The sequence below is a fragment of the Rhopalosiphum maidis genome, chromosome 2 (assembly GCF_003676215.2).
Source record: "Rhopalosiphum maidis isolate BTI-1 chromosome 2, ASM367621v3, whole genome shotgun sequence".
Taxonomy (NCBI): domain Eukaryota; kingdom Metazoa; phylum Arthropoda; class Insecta; order Hemiptera; family Aphididae; genus Rhopalosiphum; species Rhopalosiphum maidis.
Window position 1 is genome coordinate 25,045,741 of NC_040878.1, and position 27,872 is coordinate 25,073,612.

The window sequence follows — 27,872 nt, forward strand, 5'->3', positions numbered from 1 at the left end:
AGCCTTTGATATTATTTAAATATAATATTATTGTGTAGAAATAAATTAAATCTCCAACCATAAAACCACATAATGGTTCTGTACATTTGTCACTGTAAGACAGCCTCCCTTCTCGTACTATAATATTATCATGTGAATATTCTCCACGCTATTTCATCCTATTTGCTTATTGTACTACATTTTTTAGAGATTGTAAATTTTCTTTTTTTTAAAAAAAATGTAATATTCAGCACACAATAATGTATGAGTTACCTATATATACTGTACTTTTAGTCATTCTTTGTTGCTAGAAGAGAAAATAAAACCAAGTTATATTACTATATTAGTATACGACATAGGCAATATAATTATTATTTTGTGGGAAATATAATATAGAATAGAAGTTACGAGTTACCCAGGTATACGTGTTTTTATCTATTAATTTTAGTAAATATTAAGTTTTATGACATTTTATTTATTCACGTTTTTGTTTGCCACTATGAACATATATCAAAAAGTGTTTATAAATCGTTTTAAGGACATAAAAAACCATAAATAAAACGATAAACGCAATGAATAAAAATGTGCTTATTACGTCAATTAAAAAATACTGATACCACGTCAGATTTAGCGCATGAGATTTTAAGTGTGGCGCACCGTTATGACGTAAAACGTACTCAGTCCAGTAAACTACTGAGTCCGCAGGTGACTTGGGTCGGTCTTTGAACCGTTTAGAAGCGATTTTAGCGTTTATCCGATACCTGTAGACATTCAATGGTGTAAATATTATTTATTTTGTTTTAGAAAAAAATAATTATTGTTACCTACTTTTTGTCATTGACAATTTGTAAAATTGCATTTAATAAACTGTCTTTAGTTACAGAATAAAGGTCCATAGAAATCGCCATTCCGGCGTCAACTAGATTGTCAATATTTCTTGGTTGGTCATAAAAAATTGGAAATCCGACCACAGGGATACCTGCGTCCACAGTTTCGTACACTCCGGATATACCTCCATGACTGATAAACAGTTTCACATTGGGATGCACTATTCAATAAAATTATGTCAGTTTAAAATCGATAACATTTTATTTCTGTATATACAACTATAGAATAAATGTCATGATTTAAATATCTTGCACATACAAAGTATATCGCGTTGTGGAAACCATTTACGCATCATCACATTCTTTGGTTTGTCTTTCATATCGCCTTCGTATTTCTACAACACCTTCTGTGGAATTTGGGAAAATGATTCTCGAAACACGTTCAGAATATTTTCTGGTAACGATGACATTGAAATCACCGAACCTAATGTGAAGTAAATCACACCATGAGGAGCGTCGTCAATGAATTCTAAAATATCCTGTTAACATGTAAACCAGTTGCATAGAAGTTAATTCAACAATCATTATATAGCTTCAAAATAGTATAGAAAAGATTTGGAAAATTGACCTAACGTTTGGGGTGTAAAATTGTATATACTCTCAATATTTCATTTCAAAGGTATAGTAACTAAAATTGAATACAATAAAAATCTCTTATTATGCTTCTCAATATTTTTATTAAAAAATACTTATCATTACTATGCCATAATTAATACTTTACTGCAAATGATAATCAAAGTACAAAAACAGGGTTAGTCAGCTTAATGAATTTCAATTATAAACGAATATATCTACTTTATCTATAATCTTTAATACCTATATAAGTTCTTCTTTTTATTTCTTCTTTGATCTTATGTATACATACATGTATTAGAGTTTTTTTAAATTAACCGGAAATAAAACAAAAAAATAAGTAAAAACTGAATTTTTTACACAAATCCAGTTTTCATAAAAATTTATTTTTTCTTTTGGATTAACTACGAATAGGTATCTGTATTTTTTTTTGTAGGAATTTCAAACTTAAATGTTTATTTTTTTATATATATACAATATGCACAATGACATAATTTTCAAAAATCATAATATTTAAATTAATTTATTGCCTAGATTAATGAATTGTAATAGTTTATTATTATACTGTATTACTTATAGATAATAAAATAAATTACTATAATAATTAATTGCAATGTATATAAATGTGTATATGAAATTGAGTTGACAGACCTTCGCCACTTCGAACCATTTTTCATACGTAATGATTTATTTTGCATTTTTAAATTTTAATTTAACAAAACAAGTTACTCTTGACTCCTACTGTGTATCAAAACGGTTACTGACTTCATTTCATTTTTTTTTTTTTTTTTTTTTTTTTTAGAGATTTATCATGTAAAACAACGTATTCATTATATTCACCTATTTAGAGCATATCAACTAATGATAATTTATAAAAATATAGTAAAATGAAACGTAAGTAAATATACGCTATCAATCCAGCATTTATAATTTTTTCAATTTTCTATTTTTAATCCATTCTCTATATTGAACCTGTGCCATGCAGTGTACTTCCGACATCAAAAGGTTAATACCTAAACAAATTATATCTTACCAATTAATCAATTATTGTACCTTCGGTATCGATCCTGACGGGACCAAATGTATGCCACCAATTTGTACGATGTCCGGCGACAATGGCCTAGAAGGTTCGGTAATAAAATGCGTATTGATGAAAGTCAACGACGGTTTTACCAGGTCCACGGCGTCGTGTGGTAGCGGTTTGATTTGCCACTGCTTCTGTTCTTCGCGCCATAACAACCATGAACTGTAAACTAATTGTAGCGTATTGGCGAAACGGTCGGAGAAAGTTTTAGGAGCGCCGCGCTGGAACAGCACGTTGGAAACAGCCGCGGGGTTGGGGACGTGTCCGAAGAACAGACGCTCCGAGTGTGTGACGATCGGCGAAGGGATAAGGTATATGGTTGGAATGTACAGAACGGTGGCCACGTACGACACGCAATCCATCCAAAGCGCTTCAGTCACTACCACGTCATATACCCGTGACCTGCTTTCAAATATTTCTCGCATTTGTGGGTGTTCAAATACGGCTGCGCAAGTGGTCCGGGTCTTATTCACGATGTACGAGATAAAGTTTGGTGTGGACTGTATATCCACCAAGAGTGACACGTTCAATTCTACCGTCATCTCTAAGTTCTCGGAAACACTCACCTCGGTATAACCATCTCGGTCTCAGTCTGGAAACGGTGTAAACACGGTTACGGTGTGGCCGCGGTCAGTCAACGCCCGAAGCAAAGCCCGCAGCACATTCCAATGGCTCTTGGCAGGAATTGTCTGCACAGCCAGGATGTTCGCGGCACCGGCCGGCGTCCACTGCAGGGACATCGCTGAATACGCGCAAAACGCGATCAACAGGGCCCCGAAACTAGAACTCTTGGTTTGCATTACTGATCTTTAAATTCTGTTAAACGAGTTACATTGGGATCAGTGCGCTGTTATACACCAAACATAATAATGTGCAACCGGACTATAATATTACAATTTAAGTTTTTTATTATTTATTATTTTTTTTATTTCTAAAATCAATTCAAACAACATTGTTGCTTACTTAATATGGTCTACTTATATTTAAAATGTTTTTAAAACAATAATTCTTTTCTTTCGTTTTTGTTCAACAGATTCATTTTTTTAGATTCCGGACAACAAATATATATAATTTATAATTTTTCAAGCAATTTAAGTTTTTACCATTTTATATTCACGATTTATCAATATTGTTGTAGTTACAATGCTTACTTACACTTACGTTTAAAACGTTTTAAATTCAATAATTTTTTCCGCTCTTGTTCAATACATTTGTTGTTGTTTTTTAATTTGGATTTACTGATAAAATATAAAATATAATTGTTAAGAAAAAATAAACATACCGTAAAAACTTCACTATAAATACAATTTGATGAAATTTAATATTTACAGCAGAATAAATGAAATTTTTCTATGCTTATACCTAATTCATCTTCTATAAAAATAATACAGTCTATCAAAGATAATATACGTTAATAAATCTAACATAATCATAAACCTAACCTGTGATAAATTATAAAATTGTGTAATGATAAGACTATTAAGTTTATTAAGTTTAAGATTATAAAACAGTTGTAATGAAAAATGCATGATGAGAAGCACAATAATATGTAATGTTGACTTAAACCCTTGACGAGTATAGACAAAAATTTCTGTCATTATTGTAATTTCGTATTTTTTGTGTTGTGATATTTGTCTAATAATAATGAAAGTACATTGATTTGTACAGATTTTTATGATATAAGGAAAAATGTGTTGCTATCTAAAAATTACATTTTTTAATTTTTCTAAAATCACTACTAGATTATAATAATATTTATAAAAATTAAACCTTTTGTTTTATATTGCAGGTTGCCCATAATCTCAAATTAATTTAATTTGTGGGCGACTAGTGTAATAAAATAATATACTCGTCAAAGGGTTAAGAATAAAAGCATGATTTAGTTTATAACAGTTATTGTGTTCTTAATTAAGTGTAAATTAATACGACTACAACGATATAACAAACCTATATTGTTAAAATTGCACACCATGTACATAATTTCTTATGTATAAGAAATTATTAATGAATTCATGCTTTACATTTTACTGCAAATTGTGATTATATAAATATCATAATAATTTATTATACTCTTATCTTTAAAACAGCATCGATCAATGGACATTGAACTACACCACACGTGTAATATTCACGCCGTCGACGGAAACGTTGCTCAATTGCTATCACTGATCAGTCTTACATCGACGGTTAAAGTTAAAGGTCCGCCACACCAGCACCCCAAGTTGTGATGTTTTACACCAAAATTTCACAAGATTATGTAATCATTATGTAACGAAATGTAACCACAAAAACTTTATTTGTAACTTACTAAGAAGTTCAGAATTTCAAACTTTAATTCCGGGTGCTGGTGTGACGTCACGCCAGCACCCCGGTACCCTTCAAAATGATTCGATTGATTCGAAATTTTCACATTATTTTGTAACCATTTTGTAACCAAATGTAATCCAAAATTCGAGGTTCCTGACTTAACTCGAACCCCGTTAAAACCGTTTTAAGTCGGCCGGTCATCACAGTGACGTCACACGTGTAAACAAGAATCCTTCAAAATGATTCGATTGATTCGAAATTTTCACATTTTGTAACCATTTTGTAACCATATCCAAATGTTATCCAATATTCCAGATACATAATTGCACTAATCAATTAAGAATCGTTCTAATAAGTGACATAAGCATCGTAATATATACTTACATGTTACGTATGTATAATATTCTACAATGTGTAAAATTTTTATTTTTCGACATTAATATTAATTTATTAATTTTGATAGTTTTTTTTAATTAAAAATTAAAAATTTTACACATTGTACATTATTAAACAATATAAAAGCTGGTCTATAAAGAATTTTATAATTTTTTTATATGTTTTTTTAATTGTTATTACTTATTTGTTTATTATTTAGTAAGCTAAGTATGTTAAGTACCTAAGTAAATACCAAATTTAACAACAGCTTAATATCTTTAATAGTGATTTTCAAAAAAAATTAGATCTATATTAATATTTTCCTATAATTCTATTTCTTGTTTTTTTTTTAATTAATAATTTGTATAATCGAAACTTAAAAAGCCTATTAGATTATTTTATTAAAACTTAACTTAGAATATTACTTAAGCACTTATTATTATTTTTATGTGTGAGTCATAACATAATCATAAAAAATATAATGTTTAATCATATATTTCTAGGAGAATGATTATAGAGGCTCATTTGCGCTGGATAGTAATATAATATATATTATTATAAATAAAAATAATAATAATTTGAGGAGAGAAAGATGAAGATCCCCAAGCTTACCTATAAAGCACATTTAAGCATATACTTAGTACTTACTCACTAAAAAAATTACGAATACATCACTAGATAAAAATTAATAACATATATATTTTATCAATAAGTGAAAGATTGAAAAAACAATTTATTAATTTATTACAACTAAACGTGGTACAGAATAATATATAATATTCAGTGACGTATCTAGGGAGGCACAGGGGCCATGACCCCTCTCGTTAGTTGTATTTGCATAAAAAACATTAAATAATAAGTTGATATATATATTTTTTTTTTTTTGTATATATAAATGTACTTATTTAATTGAGTTAATATTTATGCAAATTTAAGTTTAAATTATATACAATTAATATTTAATACATTATTTTTTACATTTTTTAACGTAGGTATTTAAATATCTAATAACTACGTGTATAAACAATTAAATTAATTACTTAAACAAACGTAACATTTTAGTAATCAACTTTAAATGTAATGATAGTAATATCATTGATTAATCATAAATAATATTTATAATTACCAATGGTATACCTAATGATATTAGGTATACCTACTTAAAGGCTTTGGTTATGTGCACCTACGCTAATATGGCCAATACGCCAATATTATAATGTTTAATGTATATGTATATGGACTATATTTTTATTCTTCCATTGATAGAGGACCAACAAGGCTATAGTTGGTCTTAATCAGATTTTGCTTACATGTAGACATGTTGTTTATGATGTTATATACGTGTATTGTTTATTTGTACGTAAGTACGTATTATTCATTTAACTTGTATTCATTTATGTAGAATATATCGCATTAGAAACTAATTATACCAATATTTTAATATCATATATTATTCATAAATGTAATACGTATTAACTATTAAAGTAAAGTATTCATTATTTGTGAATGATATCTAACTGCATTAAATTCAAATTTTTATTTTACGGTCTTTCTTTTACAGTAAAACTTAAAAATATGTTTATACATCATTTTTAGTCCATAATAAATTATAAACAAATTAAAAAACGCAATAAATAAAATTGTGCTTATTACATCAACTAAAAAATATTGATACCATGTCTGATTTAGAACATGGGATTTTAAATGAGGTGCACCGTTATGACGTAAAACGTACTCAGTCCAGTAAATTACAGAGTCCGCGGGTGACTTGGATCGGTCTTTGAACTGTTCGGAAGCTATTTTAGCGTTTTTCTGGTACCTATGAGTACAGTAAATAGTAATTAGGTAAATATTTTGCTATATTGCACAAATTTTCTTACTTATCGTTAATGACAATCTCCAAAACGGCGTTTAAAAATGTCTCTTCAGTAACAGATAACAGATCCATAGAGATTGCCATTCCGGCGTTCACCAAATTGTCAATATTTCTTGGTTGGTCGTAGTAAAAGGGAAATCCTATTACAGGAACACCCCCGTCCACAGCTTCGTACACTCCGGATATGCCCCCATGACTGATAAACAGTTTCACATTGGGATGCACTACATAATAAAGTCGGATTACATAACTTTTAACAATTAATCATTAATATTAAATGTCAAGTTTTAAACTATATACTATCAACATCAATCATGAATCAAAAACTATGCACGTACAAAGTATATCACGTTGCGGAAACCACTCCCGTGTCATCACATTCTTCGGTTTGTCTTCCATTTCTCCTTCGTATTTCCACAACACTTTTTGCGGAACTTGAGCGAGTGCCTTTCGGAACGCGTTCTGAACATTTTCCGGTAACGACGACATCGAAACCACCGAACCAAACGTGAAGTAAATCACTCCATGAGGCGCATCATCAATGAATTCCAAAATGTCCTGTCAACGAGTAAATTTATTGTTTTAAAAAATAACTTCGTAAAAATCATAACAGGTTCTGTTTCGTAGGATATGATGATTGGCAAACAACCTAATAGTACTGCGTGTATGTATCACGTACTTGTAAATACTAAGAATACATAATGTCATAAATCATAATTATGGTGCAACACCAAACGTACAGGTATTCCTATTTACGCGGCATTTGTTTTAGAATTTAAAATTTATTTTCAAAAACTTACATTAGTGATAACATTGATTTTATAATATATTTGTATATTATAAAATCAGTGGTGATAGTAATGATATGGCAAATGATGTTTTTTATTAGGGTATAAGTTCTTAATCTTCAATATCGTAGTTTTGAAGAAATAAAAACTGTTTCTATAAAAGATTTCTATGGAAAGAAATGTTAGTTAGGTGAAAACAGTTTATTCTATTATTAATAGTATTTAAATTTAATTTAAATATAAAAAAAGAAGTATTGAAGCAACGTGGCTTTTTGTTATTATAGTTGCCTATTTTAAATACGTAATAGTAATAGTATAGATTTAATTATATGATTTTTATTTTTTATTATAGGTACCTAAATTATAAGAAAAGAAGTATTGTTAGTGTTGTTACTTTTATTTTGATGCTATATGTTGTATAAAATAGTGTTTATAAGACAAAAAAATAGTTATTGTAGTAATTTTCAACATCTGAATCACGAAAAATATAACCACCCCTTGACACTTAATTCTGCACACGCCTCAAGATCTCACGGTATTCATTTTATATTACCTTCGGTATCGGTTCTGGCAGAGTTAAATGAATGCCGCCGATCTGGATGACGTCAGGCGTCAGCGGCCTAGCTGGTTCAGTAATGAAATGTGTGTTGGTGAAAATTATCGAAGGTTTGACCAGGTCCATGGTATCGTACGGTTGAGGGCTGGCAAGACGGAGCTGCCGTTCGTTGTACCACTTCAACGTTGAACAGTATATCGTCAGCACCACGTTGGCAAAACGCTGTGCGAATGTTACCGGAACGCCGTGACCTGACAGAACGTGCCCCACGACCGCCGGATTTGAAACGTGGCCGGTCAAAGGACGTTCCAGGTACGTGACGATCGGCGGCGGAACAACATATATCATAGGCACGCGGAGCACGGTGGCCATGTACGCCACGCACTCGGACACCAGTGGTTCTGTGATGACTAAATCGAATTTCCTCGCCGATGTGCCTTTCAAGATGTCCACCATACGTGGATGTTTGTAAATCGTATCGCAATTCGTCCGGGTGGCTATCTCCATGTTCGCCATCAACTTTCGCGTGGTTCCGAAGTTTTCGATCAAGAACGAGGCGTCTAGGCCTAGTCGCGGTCCCGTTTGCTCGGACACGTCCACTTCGATATAACCGTCTCGGTCACCATCTAGAAACTGTGTGAACACAGTTACGGTGTGGCCACGGTCAGTCAACACCCGCAGCACAGCCCGCATCACGTTCCAGTGGCTCTTACCAGGAATCGTCTGCACTGCCAGGATGTTTGCGGCATTGACAGGCGTACGTTGGAGCAACGCTGAACACACGCAAATCACAATCAACACCGCTGCGAAGCTCGACATGGTTTATTTTCTACGGTTACTGTATTCTATTATAAACATATGTAGGTATAGGTAATATGATATTACCCATACATCAAGGGCGTAATTAATAGGGGATGAAAGGGTAGATGTCAAGTCTAGTTTTCTACTAAAAAAAATGTTATACCCTTTCCCCCTGGAAAATACTTAATTGAAAAATATTCATACATATCATACTATTGATTTGTAGGTCAGGTAGGTAATTTAATTTTTGTTCCTGATATTCTGGGGGGGAGGGTTAAACACCCATACAAACCCCCTCTGCATTCGCGCCTGTATATGATACTTATCTATATGACATAGGTATACCTACAATAAATGCTGTTTGTCAAATTTTAAAAATCAATAAACGGTAATTTTTAATTGTATATTATATTTTAGTTGTAAATATTAAATGGTTTTCTTACATAACCTGTTAAAAATTTAAGTCAAAACTCTGGTAAGAGTTAGCTACTTGAAAAATGTCTTCTTTTTTAGTAATTTTCAACGGAAAATTAGTAAACAACTAAAGGTAAATTTTAAGAAGCATTAAAATTATTTTTTAATTTAAGTGATTTTAGCTTTCAATATGTATACATATAGATATTTCATATTATATAATAAATTGCTAGTATTCGAAATTTACTGCTCCAATAACTTATTTAAAATAACATTTTTTATTTTAATTTTATTTAATATTTACTGTTATGTAGTAAATTATAAATTATTATAGAAATGTATTTAAGTACAATATATTCAAACATTGCCATAACTACAAATTTTCTTGAAGATAAGTATCATTCTTTTAATATCTAGAACAAAAAATAATTCAAAAGTATTTGGAATAATTTTGTAGTAGCCAGTAGGTAGATATAATTATTATTTAAATACCTAAAATACCTTATTCGAGTTTCGAGGCATCTACTATTTTTTGAAGTATTAGTATTCATATAATTTACTTTACAGCATAATACACTTATTAGGTACTCACCAAGATATGAAATGTTGAAAGCCAATTAGTCATCAGTCATCACTATTTTGGTTAAAGATTCAATAATTTATAATGGAGGTAACTAATGAAATAATGCAAACACCGTAGTAGTTACATCATAAAAACTATATAAAATATATTTTGGTAAACCGTATAGTGGCTTACGCAGTTCTAATTTAATATTAATAATATTTTAAATTATACAGTGAAATCCACTGAAACCTGTATAATAATGAATAATCACGAGACTATCAAAAGTGTCCGTTGAAGGCTTTACTTTAGTATTTTTATGAAAAAAAAAACTGAAAGTAGATATTACATAATATTATACATAGGTTCAAGGTACACACATAGGTAACTAAACACTAAACATACATCATACCTAAATGGCTACATAATTATAAATATACGCAATTAACGTTAGGCGATATAAGAGCATTTAAAAACCTTGATGTATAAATATATAATACATAGGAATGGTATCTCTCTAAGAATACTGATGTACGTGATCGTAATCTTTACCATGAAATATATAGTTTATTGGTTAGGTATCAAGGTATCAGGGAGAAATATTTACTATTTACTACATATGCCATAATAGAAACGGGTCCATTATAACTTATAAACAGATTAAACTACACTGGAATACATATTTTTGCAGATACTTGTCATTTAGTCCGTTGAGAGAAGTTCCATTAAGTCCAAGTTTCATAGTAGTTATTTAATGCTGATAATGCCAAGGTTAAAAAACAATAATATTGTTCAATATAAAAGATAAAATAAAACAATAAATAATTTAAATTACACACTATAATATTACATAAGTAACCTATACTCACTGTTCAATGATATGCACACTAATTAATTATAATTATTATACTGATAGTGTATTAAGAGAACAAATTACGTAGAAATCTCCTACATATAGATTATAGATGAGAGAAAGGACAAAATAAAAAATGTTCAAGTGTTAACTAAATAAAGGTTCAATTTTATGTAAACATATAAATGTACGAATAATACATGTTTGTACAATACATTTGCCATATAGTTAATTTAAAATGAATTTCAATAAGTTCTTAAAAAAAAACAAATTTATTATTCAGTTTCCTTAAATAAAAACTGCAAATTTCTTCGTTTCATTCCAAACATATTAATGACATCCTGAATGAAATTATCTTTGTTCAAGTCAGATGATTAAGATAAACAATTTATCTTATGATATCTAGGTTATTAGGCAATATTATGGCAGAATTTATTAAATTATAAATTCATATTTTATCGGGGGTGGGGCAAGTGCTCCGTTTTCCACCCTCAATGGGCACCCATCATGGTATAAAGCATTACGGTCTATGACAACATTACATACACTCTTTACACATGTAGCTACTGTCCAACTCAAATTATGTAAGAAATGAATGCAAAGTATTTAAGTACATCAATATCATGAACTATAAGATCGTCATTACTCATATTCATCATCAAAATATTTGATTGAAATATGATCAATGCATATTGAACTTACTATTTCTACTAACTACTTCAGTATACAATGTACATATCGAATATCCGTAACAACTCATCATATCAATTTTTTATACATAAAAGCTTTTAACATTTAAAATATGTGATAAACAACCCGATTTTTAATTCAAATAGTAAGTTCATATATAGAAATTAATTTCGGGGAGGGGGGAAATTTTCATTTTTAAATTCCTATTAATTATACAATCAAAACTAATGCCCGTACCAACCATACATTTCAGGGGGTTTTGAACCCCTACCCACCCCCATAGCGCCACTGAACGTACCTAGGTACCTTGTCCTTATCCTAAAAATAGTTGTTGTTTCAAATAAAAATCTATACCAAACAATACTAGACGAATAAAAAAAAAAATGTTTCACATTTTATAATAGAAAAATTACACATTCTCGCATGGCTTCCCAAAAATTATGTACGAGTACATATGTTATATGTAATAGGTACCATACTCCAATAAATTCATAGAGTAGTCTCGGTAATCCGACAGATATCAGACCACTCTAACGCTACTGTCAGATTAACGAAAACAGCAAATTAATGAGTGTTCACATAAAAACGCATTTTTACTTATTGAAAAATTAAAAAATGAATAAACTTATTGTACTTCAACATTAACTGAATAAAAATAAAATATCTAATAGGTTTATTCGGATTTAATCTGTTATTACTTATAGTTTTATATAACGTTTTATCGTTTACGATAGTAACTTTATATACAAATACAATACATATTGGTACGTATAGATAAATATAGCCGGATTACTAGACGTATCGAATTATCGAACGGCCGGATTACCGAAATTCTACTGTACTTATGCATACAAGATACAACACACTATTTTATCTTAACTTATAAAATTTATTCTACTTCTAAATATGGTTGTATAAACTACTTTTACGTTTCTTTAAAGTACCAAAGAGTAGGAATTACAAAAAATAAAAAAATAATTACTTAGGTATAAAATAAAAAATGTCTTTATTCTAATGGTAACATGTTTTATAATTATAAAATAACATTATTTATAATAAAATCATTTTTTGGGAAAAAACTATTTTAATATACTATGTAGAATTATTATCCAGTTTGAATTATAATAATAATAAAATTATAATATTTTATTGTAACCAAAATATACACATTGAACATACATATTATTTTACATTTAAAGTTACTCAACCCCTATAAGCTAATGCTTGCTGTGGGGTTTTGAAGTTCAATTAATTTATTTAATTATTATTAAGTAGGTTTGCTACATAAAAATTATAATAATTATAATTAGTAACCTAAATTAAATCTGATAAGAAATTATACAATCTTATTATACAAAATGAAAATGTTGATGCAGCCCGAACCATAGACATATGTATATGGCCCAAACAGATAATAGAGAACAAAAAAATATCAATAAAAGTAATATTAATAGAATTTAAAATTAAAATATATGATTCACACATTTGTAATATTAATTTTTTAATAAAGTTTTTGTACAATAAAAAATTGATGTATTGGATACAACACAAATTTTATAAAAGCTCGAATGTTTTATAAATAATTCTAACATATAATGGATTCATTTTAACAAAATTGGATTTATATTTATACTTAGTCAAATCAATTTTCTTTTTTTTGGTATCTTGTTCGATAGTCATAATTTGTTGGTATTAAGTAAATGTTTATATTTGTTAATGTTTGCTTTTTAAAATTTTGTATTTTTAAGATGTTATGAATGTTATTATATTTATTAATTGATAGGTTATTTAATATATATTTAAAAAGTCTATAAGTTGTTCTTTTTAAATTTCTTATACGTCTAGAATAAGTGGTGCCAGAATTCAATACCAAAATTTAAAATTTATTGTATTAATGATAGATATATAATACATTTATGTTGTGTACTACATATATATAATATATTTAATATATTTTAGAATACAAAAGAATTTTCTAATATTTTTTGTTAAAAAGTTTATATAAGTACACCATTTTAATTTATTAACGTAATGTAACCCAAGATATTTAATGTTATCAACTTATGCTAATAAAATACAATCCGTTTCACAGTTGGAGTACTTACAAGAAGATGAATAAACTTATATTTTTTCCTCATTTTTGTTACTATTAGTATTATTAATTATAAAGTGCATTGTGCATATATTTAGTTTTGTTTAGGTTTAGTTCTAATAAATTAATATCGAACCATGATTTTCCATGGTTTACAATCATGTTTGTTGTAAAATATAGTTACTATATTATATATTATATTATATTATATTACTATATTATAATACATTGTATGATTTATCAGACATTAATATAACAGTGTCATCTGCAAAACAAATTATTTTAGCATTAAGCGTTAAGTCAAATATGTCATTAATAATTATTATGAAGAATAATGTTCCCAGGACTGTAGCTTGTTACCAGTTACCTAGTCACTATTAAATAATTGCTATAGGTATTATTAGTTTTAATTGTATTCTGTTGGATAATACTAGATAGGAACTTAGTAGTTTAAGAAATTATAAATAGTATTTTTATCAGGTGAAATATAGCAGAGATTTAGAGCTGTTGCATAATTGTCAGTTGTGGTATATTTAACATATTTAATAATGTAAGATTTAACTACATTTTTTATATGATTATTAATAAATATATGATCAAGACAAGATTTGAAGTTTTGATATTCTTGTGTAATTGTTTATATGTGAGATCAGATTAAACTAGCCATTGTATCTCAATAGTTAATAACGATATTAGAATTGTCTAATATAATATGTATGTTTATATCACCACTTATAACAAGGTGTTTAATATTTAAAGTCAGTTGCAAGTATTTTTTTAAAATTGATTAGTAAAATTTATAAATTAGTATTTATAATAGTAATAATAAAAGTAACAAAAATAAATATTATAAAAGAGAAAGGAATAAGAAATAATTAAAATAAGATTATACACATGCAGTATTATTTTAATAAACATTCAACACTCTTATTAATATATATATCATTAGTTGCAATAATGTACTCAGACGCGCACATATCACCTTTTTTTTTCAAAAATACTCCACTGCTATTCAACCAAATATATTTGTAATTTTATTTACTTACTACTTGCTTAGTAGCACATATTTTTATATTCTCCAATAACAGTTGATCATTTAAATACATACAGGTTAAATATAAGTCAGTTGCAATTATATACTTGATCCTACATTGGGTTTTGAAATCTTTAACTAATTCTTCTTTCTTGCTGTTGTTAAAATTTACAATAATGTTGATATTTATTTATATCATTATGCATTTAACTGCAATATAATTTACTTACATGATCCTCTTTTAAATTAATATTTACTAAACTTGATAATGTCACTAGTATAACAATTAGGGATTCATTTGCAGTTTTGAAAATTCCACAATATCTAAGTTATTCATTAATTTCATCTGCTTGTTTATATTATGACTCCTTTTTAGTGAATCAATTTTTTCTTGCATCTTAATATATTTATAATCAAGTTTAGTTAACTTTTTACTACAAATTAAATTTATTATAACTCAAAATATTTTTCTCAAATACCTTTAATTTATTTAATATAGAATACACTATCACCGACATGTAAGTTTGATATATGGTAACACACAGATATGGAAGTTTGTAGCTTACTGATATATAGTTTGTTGAAGTGGCTAAACTAACATAAGTATTGCTTGTTGATCTGGAACTAATTGTTAATAATAAATGTAAAAAAATTGTAATAATTTAAATGGTTATGTTGCTGTGAATGTCCACAGCTATTGGTGAATGCTGGCAGTCACCTGGTGAATGTCTACATACATCTAATACATTGGTGAATGTTAATAAATTAAAATAATATAGACATTTACTAGTGGATGCTGACATTTACATTAGGATTTTGATCGATGTTTTCATACACAATACAGTTTTGGTTAATGTTAACATAGGTACTAGGTATGTATTAATACATTTTATTATACAAGTAGTACTATAGTTGAATATAATCTTATATTAAAAATAGAAACAACATATGTTTAATTAAATCAACTTGTTGATCCCTTTATACATCAATGATTGATATTACATTTTCTTTAAACACTGAAAACTAGTTTCTGGTGTTATAACCTATGTTTATTAGATTTATCTTTTGAAATTTTTACTTCATTTATTAAAAATTTATATTTTTCAGTCAATAAAAAAAAAGAATTATCATGTCTTTTTTTAGTTATTAAATCATTAGATTTATTATAAAATATTTTACACATGTTTTCCATTTAAAAAAAATGTCATACAATAAAATATATAACTATGTTGAATGACAATATCATACTAAATGATAGCAAGGCAGTATAACATAGAGGTTATCCAGATATAATGAGTAGTTGGATAATGTATTAAACTAATAAAATATTTTATCGAAATTATCAACTTGTACAATACTTTATACTGCGTAGGTACTAGTTAGTACAAAGTTAGTATAGTATAGTTATAGTTAGGGACGGATTGGAGTTTTAGACCGGCTGGGAAAATAACTTTTTAGCAGCCCACTTGCAATCATATTTTTATAGGGGCAAGTCTACCATACTGAAAGTGGTAATTTTTAGCCCTTTAAAAGAACAGTAAATATTTATTTACATTTTGTAGTGTATTCATTGTTCTTACAAAAATGATTATATTATAAAGATATAGTGAGGTTTGAATAGACAAATATATGATAGGTACCTAGTTATTATTATTGGTTGTAATTTTTAGTTAAAACTTAAAAACAATTTGGCCTACTTTAAATATATATGTACTATTTTAAAATACTATAATATTACTAATTACATTACTTACATACTAAAACACATATCTTACCAGTATAAATAAACAATATCAATTATACTTATACATATTATTTAGAATTACATATTTAGTTGGTAAACTAATTATCAATTTGACAGTATTTATTACAATATTATAAATAATTTAAAATTTAAAATAAAAATATTCTTATCATTCAGACTACAGACCTATGCCGACTTGCATTGTTAAAATTTGTCGTCGTAACGCACCAACTACTACCGAACGCCGACAGGCGACAACCCAAATATGGAATAACAAATTATTTATAGGTTTTACTGTTCACGGGAGTTGATTTTTTGATTATAATTATTATTACTTATAGTAATATTTATTATTTATGTTAATTATTAACCTATTGCTTCCTAATTCGTAATTTAAAAAATAGCAATTTTTGCTATGAGAAAAAATTACAAGTTAAAAAATAAGAAAAAAAGATCTATATCTTATTGATGTTACTTATTAGTTTACGATAAGCTACAACTGTAGAAATTGGCGTAAGTAGCGGCCCCATCAACTAATTAGCACGAGGCCCATCGGGAATTTGCCGATTTCCCAATGACCCAATCCGTTCCTGGTTATAGTATAGTATAGTTAGTATACTGTATTATAATTATGACTCTTGCGTTATTCCTAAATTAGATTAAATAATATTGGTATTACCAACATTCACTAATAACATTGGTGTATGACAACATTAACCAGTCACTGTCAGCATTCACTAATTGCGGACATTCACAGTAACAGTTATATTTTAACCTTACCTGAACATAATTATTACTAACCACCGTTCCATCAATTCCATCCTTAGGTTTTCAAATTTAAATTTAAGAAGATTATCATTTTTTTTTGTCTTTTGGTAAAACACAATTTGTTAACAGCAACATTTTTGGTATATGTTCTAAAAATAATATATTATAGGTATGATTTAACTTTTGATAAATTCAACTTTACAATTGAAATCCTTTAAACATTTGTATTCATATTTATTATAGGTATTTTATTTTATTAACAAATCATTATGTCCAATTGTCCCTGGAACAACAAAAATGTTGTTAAAACATTAAAAAGGTATTATTTATAATAAATAATAACTATTATTAGATACAATTTCTAATTATTTTTTTTCTGTGGTTATTTATATTTATTAAATAGCTTACCATTATCATTTCTCCAGTCTCCATTTTGGACACACTTTACTTGTCTCCCATTCATTCAAACTTTCATTAAATAACTAACATTCTCCACAACAATCCTATGGTTTATGACATTACTCAGCTTATTCTCCCTTTTTAAATCTTGCAACATCAGACATTTATTCTCATCTCAATACATTAGTATTATACTTCCCATAATATCTTTATTTAAACAAACAAGCTTTATAATTTAAAGTAGCTAATTAATCAAAATAAATACTATTATTATCTGCTTATATATTACTACAGTGGATTCCACTTAATGTGGGCACCGGTTAATATGGGCATCCGCTTAATATGGGCAAAATAGTCTGGTCCTAATATAAATGTATATTAATAAAGTTAAAAAAAATCCGCAAAATATGGGCACTCGATTCGGTTTATGTGGGCAATTTTTATTTTATCATAGTGTTAGAATATACACATATGTATTTAAAAACGACTAATTTAATCGGGTTTCGTCATATCTATGAGATTGTGATTATCAAAAGTAATAAAAAGCACTAGTTACCATTTAAATCTTAAAATCCTTTTCTGCACATTGTACCAATAATGGCACAAATTAGTTTTTTGTAGTTTCTATTGTTGAAAATAAAGTTAAAAGTTATAACATTACTACATATACGGCCAGTTACATCTACCTAGCAGTAAAATCGTGAACTTCAGATGAAAAATAAACGACTGAAAATATTATTGTTGTGCAAAGTAAAAAACTACCCACTTTATGTTACAACAATAACAATTTGATACTAATGATACTACCGATCTTTGGTAAAAAAAATCTATCTTGTAGTACTTTTTGTCCAGAACATTTTAAAAATAAGTATAGATTTTCAAGTATAATACTTATTGAAATATTCAAATACATCATAACCTAATTTTGTACCAAAAATTAAATTCTTAATCAACTTTTAAAGGTAGTTTCACTTGAATATTTTTTAAATATTTTTCCCATCCTCCTGGTGTTTTTACAATAAGTACATTTTTATCAAAAAAAAATAAAAATTCACGCAGAAAGAGATTTTGTTAACTTTTTTTCATATTATAATTTTTTTTTTGCCAATTTTGGTTTTATGGGTAACCACTTAATGTGGACAAACAGAAGTTGGTCCCAACGTACCCACATTAAGCGGAATCCACTGTATTACTATTTTTTTATTTTTCAATATTAACAAAGTTAAAATAAAAAAGTTATCATTACGTTTTTGTTCACTACTGAGTTATACTTTATGGGTCACATGGTATAATATATTAATATAAATCAAAGGTATACAAAAATACTAACCTTTAAATTTTCAATTGTCGAGGCATATCGCCTAATTTTTTGATGAAAAACTTTTACTTTTTTTCTTAAATCATGTAGTTTTTTTTTGTATTATCGCAATGTTTTCCCAATTTTTTTCTGGAGGTTGAAAAGTTATTTTGAAACTTTTTGGCATTTTAAAGCCAGAATCTAAAATAATTTAAAAATATAATACAATGATAAATAATCGTTTGATGACAAAATATAGATACAAATTACTTTCAATATTTTTTAATATTTGTATATTTGATTTGAATACATCTAACAGTTGTGATTCATCAGAATATACAGTATGGGCTATACATTTTGATGGAATAATTGTTTTTTTAAATCTATATCCTCAGATATAATTGATTTCTCAGGAAATTTCAATACATAAGTATGGTCTGATAAATTACTATGACGTTGTCTTGCAGGCAATCGGGAGGATTTTAATGCCGAATCCATATTCACTTTTTTTGGTGATGTATTTTGTCTTTCATTATTCTGACAGTTGAAAATACTTGGAACAGCAATATTTGTTAACTTAATAAGATCGGGTCTTTTATGATAATCGTTAGTAGTAAAATGTGCTTCACAAATCAAAGTATTATTTGTAGGAACAAAGTTTTTTCTATGAAGAGCTTGTATCCACTGTAGTCTACGGTTTTCATCCTTAGGAAATCTATCAAAACAATCAAATATAAGAGACTTGTACAAGTAGCCGTAACAGTGCCAAAACATATTTTACCAACCGATTCAAATTTAAAAATGTGTACATCTACCTACCTGCCTTTATTACAATACTACCTTTTCAAAGCATAGTATTACAATAATGGCATAATAGGCACGAAGAACTTAATTCATTATAACTCATTGTAATTATAAAATTAATTAACCCTAAATCTACTCATTTGACCACAGATTTTTCATAATTCAGTATTAAGTTATTGGAACCGGGCAACTGGCTGGATCTAATGTATGAAGCCACTGTTGGTAAACAATAACTTTTGATTAAAAATCTAACTACTGATAATAGAAAATAGATATGAATATATGATTGTATGATACGTAATGAAGCATATCTAATGTCACATACCTGAAATACTTAATTTTACCATTGCTCTTACTCTTGCAACCACGTACACAACAAGAAGTTGGAATTTTTAAATGTATATTATAAACTGTTTACGACTGCCAAGTATAATGTTTGATCAAAATTAAAATTATATGAAATCTGTTAATTTTAAATTGTTTAAAAAATATATATTAAAACGTTTAAACGAAACGAATTACCATGTCCATGTGACATACAAATTACTTTTATTGATAATATAAATAGAAATAATATTATGCTCCTACTTGACGCCACTATTCATGATAACAGTAGACTCGGCGATGCGTCACAATATATTTTTTATCACAATTCGTTAGCACTGGATTTGGGTTAGGGATATATTATTTTAATATAGTAATCTACATATTTTTAAAATTTAAAATACCGTTATTGTTATTGCGTATACGAGGATCAGGCTGAAGGCCAGAGCTGCTCTGACACCTCGGCCAGGCTAGCCGCCCCCTACAAAGTGTTCCACGAAGAAGGCCGAGAGGAAGGTCACCACCAAGGAGTGGTTATTGTTATTGCGTATACTGGATCACTACAACTTGGTCATCCTCAACTTTAAGAACGCTTTCAACTTCCTTCAGTGGCCAGTGATCGACGAGACGCTAAGGAAAAAGGGAACCCCCGAGTACTTGGTGTTGATGATTCGCTTCTGGCTTACAGACAGGGAGCTGCTTGTCGGCGATCAGAGGGATCCCAAGTCAGTCATCTGTGGAGTCTCCCAGGGCTCAGTCCTGGGACCGACCCTGTGGAACGTGGCCTACGATGACCTTCTGGAAATGAACGTGATACCCGGCACTCGCCTCGTAGGACTCGTGGATGACTGGGTGGTCGTCGGAGTCCCAGTTTGGCGAGTTTCTCGAGGAGCTGGTCAATTCCGTCCTGGAGATCATCGATAGGTGGATGATCAACCGCGAACTCCAGTTGGCTCACCAGAAGACCGAAGCCGTAATGCTCACCAAGAGGTGGACGCACAACCCTCCTCGGTTACGCATCGGTGGCGTCTCAATGGCCATCAGCAGTTACATCCGCTTTTTGGGCGTCATCCTCGACACCAGGCTATCCTTTGGGAAACACGTCGAGACGGTGGCTAAGAAGGTGTTTGCGTCAGCCGTGGCTCTGGCAAGGCTCATGACCAACATCAGTGGCCCCAGCCAGATGAAGAGGAGATTCGGTAGCAGAGATGTACCTCGTAGAGAGCCAGTTACTCTACGCCGCTCTCATTTGATCCCCTTCAGTCGACGGCACGGCCAAATGCAGGATGAACCTTAGTAGGCCTCAGAGAGTGACCGCTCTGAGGACGATAAGGGAGTACCGGTCTCGGATGACGCAGCCTTCCTCCTAACCAGTCGACATCATCACCGCGTAGAGGATCAGGCTGAAGGCCAGAGCTGCGCTGACACCTCGGCCAGGCGAGCCGCCCCCTACAAAGTGTTCCACGAAGAAGGCCGAGAGGAAGGTCACCACCAAGGAGTGGAATAGCAGGTGGAACCTCGTCAGATGGATTAACCGGACCGTACCTAAGGTGCCTTGGACGTACCATATGACCCAAGCCCTTTCCGACCATAGTTGCTTCCAGCAGTACCTCCACCTCATGGGCAGGGCTCACAGCCCGAGGTGCATGCACTATCCATGCATGTCGGACACAAGATTTAAATTAGTTAGATCCTAAAACATTTTCTCTTATCAAAGAAATTGAACAATTTCCCAAAGACTCATTGAACACAATATATAAGTTATCCGGTTTAACCCACGGTCTTATGTAGAAGATCTTCCGTGCTGAACCATTATTCTTTATTTCATTACTCAGCATTACTCTATAGAGTCTATAGCAGTCAGCAGAGCAAGCTGCTGTAACCAGTCATCGACGGTCACCGAGTGATAAGTGATAACCGATTGGCGGCTCACGTTGATACTTGATAACTGATAAGTAATTCGTTGTAAATCGTAATATTGCCGAACGCGGTACCGATCCAAAATCCAAATATTATTGCCGACGTTTTACAATTTAGATAATTAGATCACGACGCATTCTCCGGCTCGTCGATTGTTGGCGAATGATGTTAACGGATTCGCGCACACGCCGACGTCGATCGACCTGATAACGAACACGACGTCGTAATGATGGGTCAACATTTTTTCACGAGATAAAAAGTATACCCACCTTTGGCTATAACAATAATATCTGCTTACACTACGCGTACGCGGGCACGCGGCTGTGTAACTGGTTAGACGCATATTGTGAAAAACTTAGCCCAACAAATAAATAGGTTGGCATTGTACTGACCTGTCGATGACCAGCCTTAAACCCATTCTTGGTCCAGTGACATAATTCGATCTACGATTTCGACATGTGCGGTATATTTTGTTCGTTCGTCAAAGGGTCAACCGTGTGCGGCGAGGTAAATCTACTGGCGTCTACTGCGGTTGCTGCTTTTACACAGTGGTCATTTCATTTAAATTGAATTTCTCAGCTCTGTTATGTCCACAGATTAGCAAGTGTAGATCGTCGCTGCAGAAGAGAGGCCCAGATGTGGGTTCCACTCATCAGGTTAATGTTAATGGATACACTGCGTTGTTCTCGGGCAATATATTGTGGACTCAAGGAGAACGCCCTACCGGACAACCATATATGGATCGAAAGGGCAATATACTGCTGTGGAATGGTGATGTGTACAGTTGGAATCTGACGGTAAGTCAACTAAATTAATAAATAGATTCATTATTAAAAATTCCTGTTACCAGATGAATGCTAGCATTAAAGACGGTGATACAAAAATAATATCAGATTTTCTATGCAATGGAGGTAGCATGGAATTGCTTATGACTTCTGTCCATGGTCCATATTCCATTATCTATTACGACTGTGAACAAAAAGTCTTGTGGGTCGGAAGAGATCCAATAGGGCGCATCAGTTTGTTATGGAACATCAGTACAGATAAATTAATTGTCACTTCTGTTGGACACAAAGACATTCCAGATCTAAAAGAAGTGCCAGCGATTGGGTTGTTCAAATTTGATTTAAATGCATGCAAACTGGGTAAATATGTAAATATATAATTAGTAAATATGTCTAAATATATAATATTATTCCAATCATATGTGAATCGTCATTAACTGCTTTATTAATGTTTTAGTTCCTCAATTATATCAGTGGTCACACACACGTTTTAATTGTGATTATGACATTCCAAATGAATTACAATATTTTAAACAAACCTGTGTTCATCATGTCACCAACCCTGAAGATTCTGTATTATACCAAAATGATCAATTAAATATGTCTGAGCTATTAACACACCAAGAATTTTGTAAGAATGTCAGTAATCTGATTCACTATTTGTCACAGTCAGTTCAAAAAAGAACAACAATCAATCCAAAGGCTTGTAAAATGTGCGAGTTCAAATGTGATCATGCAAAAATTGCTATTTTATTTTCAGGAGGTATTGATTCAGCATTACTAGCTCTATTAGCTTCTAAATATGTTGAATCTGATGAACCGATTGATTTGTTAAATGTTTCATTTGAAAGACCAGCAAATTCTAACAATTTTGAATGTCCAGATAGACAAACATGTTTAAATACATTAGAAGAGTTAAAAACATTATGTCCAACTAGACGATGGAACTTAATAAAAGTGAGTGACATTTTACTAGAACAATAAATTGAAGTAAAACTATTAAATTTTTTTGGAACATTGTTTGTATATTTAGATAGATATACCAAATGTTGAATTACAACAAAAACGTTTTGACACTATACGTCATCTGATATATCCTTTAAAAACCGTTCTAGATGATAGCCTAGGTTGTTCATTGTGGTTTGCCTCTCGAGGACTCGGCAAATGTAATGGCAAATCTTACAAAACCCCTGCTCGAGTATGTAATTTAAATACAATATGCTTTAATTTTCATAATAATACTAGGTTAAGTAGTGTATTTAGTTTTTAATTATCTTTTAAATTGTAGTAGGATTATAAACATTAAATTTGTATAAATGTAGTATGTTTAAGATAGATTAATTGGAAACACTCAGTAGTTTAGTACTGAAACTTCTAATTTGAACTTCCTCTTTTAGTTATATTAAGCTTAAATTTATTAATATTAATTGTAAGGTGAGCAGAAACATGTATTTTATATAACTCAGTTGATTTAGTAATAATAGTTTATTAAATTAATACATTATCTATATATTGCAACAATGAAATTTATTGTCTTTATACACATATGATATTGCAAAACTATTATGTACTTCATTTACAATTATGTAGTAATGTTAAAGTGTATACCATAGATTTGTGTAGTCAAATAGACATTTAAAAAAAAATCTCAAAATATTAAACAATGTCATTTGCTCTCTATAAATCAATTAGACAGCCCACAAACAATCCAAAAAGAAAAATTTAAATAAAGTGATACTATGCTTAACACAAAATAAATGTATATGTTCACTTTTTATCAATATTAATAGTTTTTTAATTATAATCATTTTAATTATCTATAATTTTTAATAACTTTTTCAATTCAAAATATTTAGAGAAATAAAAATTCTTATAGAACGTGCTTAACAATGATTATAGAACACCGTCTAAAATAAAAATGTATCTCAAAGAATTAATTATTATTAAGATAGGAGTAGATAAGTATAGAATTTCTAGATTATATTGTGTACAATCAAAATAATAAAATTATTTGTATTATATGTATAATTATAACCATGATATATTATACCATGAGTATAACAAATAAAAATTATAATTATTTGTTTAGTTTTATAGTAAAACTAAGATATTTTTTATAACTAGATATTGTTCAATATTCATTGTAGTATTTGAATTACACAGGTTTTATTGTCTGGAATGGGTGCAGACGAGTTATTAGGAGGTTATACAAGGTATAGAAAAATTTTACAGCGACATGGTTGGCAATCACTGAATGAAGAGTTAGATAAAGATTTTTCCAAAATACCTTCACGTAATCTAGGTCGAGATAATCGTGTGTGTTGTGATCATGGCCGTCAGTTACGTACTCCGTATTTAGATGAAAATGTTGTAGAATTTATAAGAGGACTTGCACCATGGCAACGGTTATATATATTTAATTATGTAAATAATACTTGGTAATTTATTATTTTTATTAATAAAAATATTTTAGGTGTTGGCCAAAAGAACCATATCCAATCAACCTGGGTGAAAAACTATTGTTACGATTAGCAGCTTTCAAATTGGGACTTGTAAATGCAGCATGTTTACCAAAACGAGCTTTACAGTTTGGCTCAAGAATAGCCAATAAAAAAGAAAATGGAAGTGATATAAGTGATCGATTATAAATTTATAAATAATAAATATGAATTTATTTTTTAAATACTTAATTTTATCATTTTCTTTATACATGCTTATTAATTAAAATTAATCAAATTCTTTTTCTAAAGGATCAAAAAATAAAAAAATAATTAACAATTGAAATTGAAATTGCTTAAAATACTACACCTTATATATTAAAATATCATTAATTGTCCAATGACTAACTAAAGATATTCTGTCAAATGTATTTTTGTCTTCATGTAATTCTCGAATACTGAATATTTGCAATTTATTTTTTCCTTTTACGTGACCAGTACATCTGTTAATGAATAATTAAAATAATTAAAAGATGCATTTTAATTGCATGCGTATTATGTGATGATGAATATAATGTTTAACCTTAGTTATAAATTTTATTATAATCATGTATAGTTTAATAAATAACACTCACAAAACTAATGTTCCCTTAGATATATTAGGCATTTTTCTGTCTATTTCATAAAATACACATACTATTCCAGATTTTTTATGTTCACTGCGTAAACAAAAGATTTTTTCGCATCTATTACTGCCAGTTATCACAGAATCCATAATTCCTAAAACTAAAAAACATTAAAACCCTATTCCAAAAAATATTAAATAGTAGTTTTTCATACTGTAATTTATATTAAAATCAGATAATAAATAAATACATTAAGTATACATAGATATACTATAGATTTCATAACAATAAATAATAAAATGTACCGAATACTTGGTAAATAATTTTGGTCTGTTCCAAAAATGATAACAATCGGCACCAATGTGCCACTTGTTTGACACTGCCAACCAAAAGCTTCTTTCCCTCATCGATTACAGCTTTGGATTCATCAATGGGCTTGTTGTTATTATTTTGAACAATGTTGGAAGTAGTCAATGCCAATCTACAAATTTTAAAATAAATAATGATTATCACTAATTTGTAAACAGCTAAAAAAAATTACAATCAAAACCTAATACTGAAAAGGGGGCAAAATGATAAATTTTTATTTCCTTAAAACCAACATTAGAACTATATACTTTTTCAATTTATATGAAATGTTATATGTTATTTATGCTAGGAATCATAAAAAATATAATTTAACTTGTGAAATTTGAAGTTGAATTTTTTTCAATAAATTATGAAATATTCAAAATATATAGAGGTATATATAGTTTACAAAGAAATTTTTCCTGATAGTTTTTTATTTTTTTTTTTTTAGGAAAACAATTTGGTTATTTCTTAACGCAAAACGCAAAACATTTAATAATTGACCTACTACGATTAGTATAATATTTTACAATTTACATATATATTGATTGGGATATACAATTCAGTAACAGAATAGTAGAGATATCAATCGGAAAAAAATAACTTAGTACTCATCGAAAAATGTCATTACACGGGCGTTGCCTGTAGTCCCAATCTTCGACTGTAGGGATGATGACGTTTGTTGGAACTCGGACTACTCGTTAAAGAATCCATTATCGCGGTTCGTCGTGCGTCTCTAAGAAAAGAATAGAGATAGTTGGGCTGCAAGTTTAGTCTCACTATACATTCTTTCGGATTACACTGACTTAAAACCGTCGAAATATAAATTTTAGTGATTACGAAGTATTTGAAGTAATACTATTTTTATATAATATAAATTGTTGGTAACTCTAAGTAATTGGTATAAGTAGGTATCAACTGGCAACCACCAAGATATCTACATATCATTCGCACAATCACCCTACATGGCCACATGGGTTTTAAATTAAACTAAATATTATACATTTTGTTTTAAATTATTACTATTTAGCGCCATCGTCCTGATTGACTTGCTCTCTTTACACATTAGCACTACAGTTACATATGTGTTTCTCGAAACTATAAATTAAACGGGAGGTTTGATTTTTCGAGTGTTTGACTCAACAAAATAACAAATGATGAAATGATCAATGATTATTGATTAATGTAGGTATGTGATTTAAAATATCTGTCAACTGTCAATATTTAACTTAAACATGATATACTCTACGTAGAATCGCGGAAAAAAAGTCCCACATCAGGAAAAAGTAATTTAATTTAGTCTAAAATAATAAAATAACATTCAATATTACAATAGTGTACTTATATAATAATTAATAATATGATGTACAATTACAATATAATATTTTAGGCACACCTCATTCTTATGTAATGACCAAGGCTTATAGATTATAGTCTATGAACCTTGTAAAGATTACGGCTGTTAAAAAATCTAACACCGATTTTGCCTGCTTATATTTTGTATTCATACATTTTGTAGATATGTTTTACAAACTACAGTATGAATTCG

At 29.5% G+C, this 27,872-nt stretch overlaps 5 protein-coding genes across 12 annotated transcripts; 1 reads left to right on the forward strand and 4 right to left on the reverse strand.

The window, feature by feature from the left end:
- Positions 1-454: 454 nt before the first annotated feature.
- On the reverse strand, positions 455-3,369 carry LOC113552397 (UDP-glucuronosyltransferase 2B14-like). The gene is given in 4 exon segments (XM_026955283.1): positions 455-740; positions 808-1,027; positions 1,126-1,345; positions 2,493-3,369. Coding segments are annotated over 4 exon segments (1,299 nt in total). The 5' UTR covers positions 3,066-3,369.
- A 3,009-nt stretch (positions 3,370-6,378) lies between these two features.
- LOC113552921 (UDP-glucuronosyltransferase 2B2-like) lies at positions 6,379-11,094 on the reverse strand. Of its 6 annotated transcripts, none has more exons than XM_026955954.1 (5): positions 10,898-11,094; positions 8,423-9,198; positions 7,420-7,639; positions 7,086-7,305; positions 6,379-7,024 (listed from the first exon to the last, which is right to left on the reverse strand). In XM_026955954.1, the coding sequence occupies exons 1-5, from the start codon at positions 10,902-10,904 to the stop codon at positions 6,742-6,744; spliced, it is 1,506 nt and encodes a 501-aa protein (XP_026811755.1). In that variant the 5' UTR covers positions 10,905-11,094; the 3' UTR covers positions 6,379-6,741. The 6 variants fall into 6 exon arrangements, with proteins under 6 accessions (XP_026811755.1, XP_026811754.1, XP_026811753.1 ...); XM_026955953.1 differs by having other exon boundaries at positions 8,423-9,270; positions 10,898-11,093; XM_026955952.1 differs by lacking the exon at positions 10,898-11,094 and adding an exon at positions 10,233-10,869 and having other exon boundaries at positions 8,423-9,263.
- A 3,627-nt stretch (positions 11,095-14,721) lies between these two features.
- Positions 14,722-20,420, reverse strand: LOC113552398 (THAP domain-containing protein 5-like). Its single transcript, XM_026955285.1, is given in 9 exon segments — positions 14,722-15,267; positions 15,350-15,494; positions 17,395-17,531; positions 19,112-19,187; positions 19,189-19,279; positions 19,349-19,462; positions 19,465-19,793; positions 20,208-20,292; positions 20,405-20,420. Coding segments are annotated over 7 exon segments (738 nt in total). The 3' UTR covers positions 14,722-15,267; positions 15,350-15,494; positions 17,395-17,504.
- A 1,784-nt stretch (positions 20,421-22,204) lies between these two features.
- LOC113551820 (asparagine synthetase domain-containing protein 1) lies at positions 22,205-25,594 on the forward strand. Of its 2 annotated transcripts, none has more exons than XM_026954329.1 (7): positions 22,205-22,633; positions 22,706-22,923; positions 22,977-23,271; positions 23,369-23,868; positions 23,945-24,109; positions 25,075-25,316; positions 25,385-25,594. In XM_026954329.1, the coding sequence occupies exons 2-7, from the start codon at positions 22,864-22,866 to the stop codon at positions 25,557-25,559; spliced, it is 1,437 nt and encodes a 478-aa protein (XP_026810130.1). In that variant the 5' UTR covers positions 22,205-22,633; positions 22,706-22,863; the 3' UTR covers positions 25,560-25,594. The 2 variants fall into 2 exon arrangements, with proteins under 2 accessions (XP_026810130.1, XP_026810129.1); XM_026954328.1 differs by having other exon boundaries at positions 22,723-22,923.
- Positions 25,595-25,713: 119 nt separating this feature from the next.
- Positions 25,714-27,093, reverse strand: LOC113554634 (spermatogenesis-associated protein 22-like). 2 transcript variants are annotated; one of them, XM_026958560.1, is made up of 4 exons: positions 26,955-27,093; positions 26,281-26,456; positions 25,985-26,129; positions 25,714-25,852 (listed from the first exon to the last, which is right to left on the reverse strand). In XM_026958560.1, the coding sequence occupies exons 1-4, from the start codon at positions 27,035-27,037 to the stop codon at positions 25,714-25,716; spliced, it is 543 nt and encodes a 180-aa protein (XP_026814361.1). In that variant the 5' UTR covers positions 27,038-27,093. The 2 variants fall into 2 exon arrangements, with proteins under 2 accessions (XP_026814361.1, XP_026814359.1); XM_026958558.1 differs by having other exon boundaries at positions 25,985-26,135.
- Between the last annotated feature and the right edge of the window lie 779 nt (positions 27,094-27,872).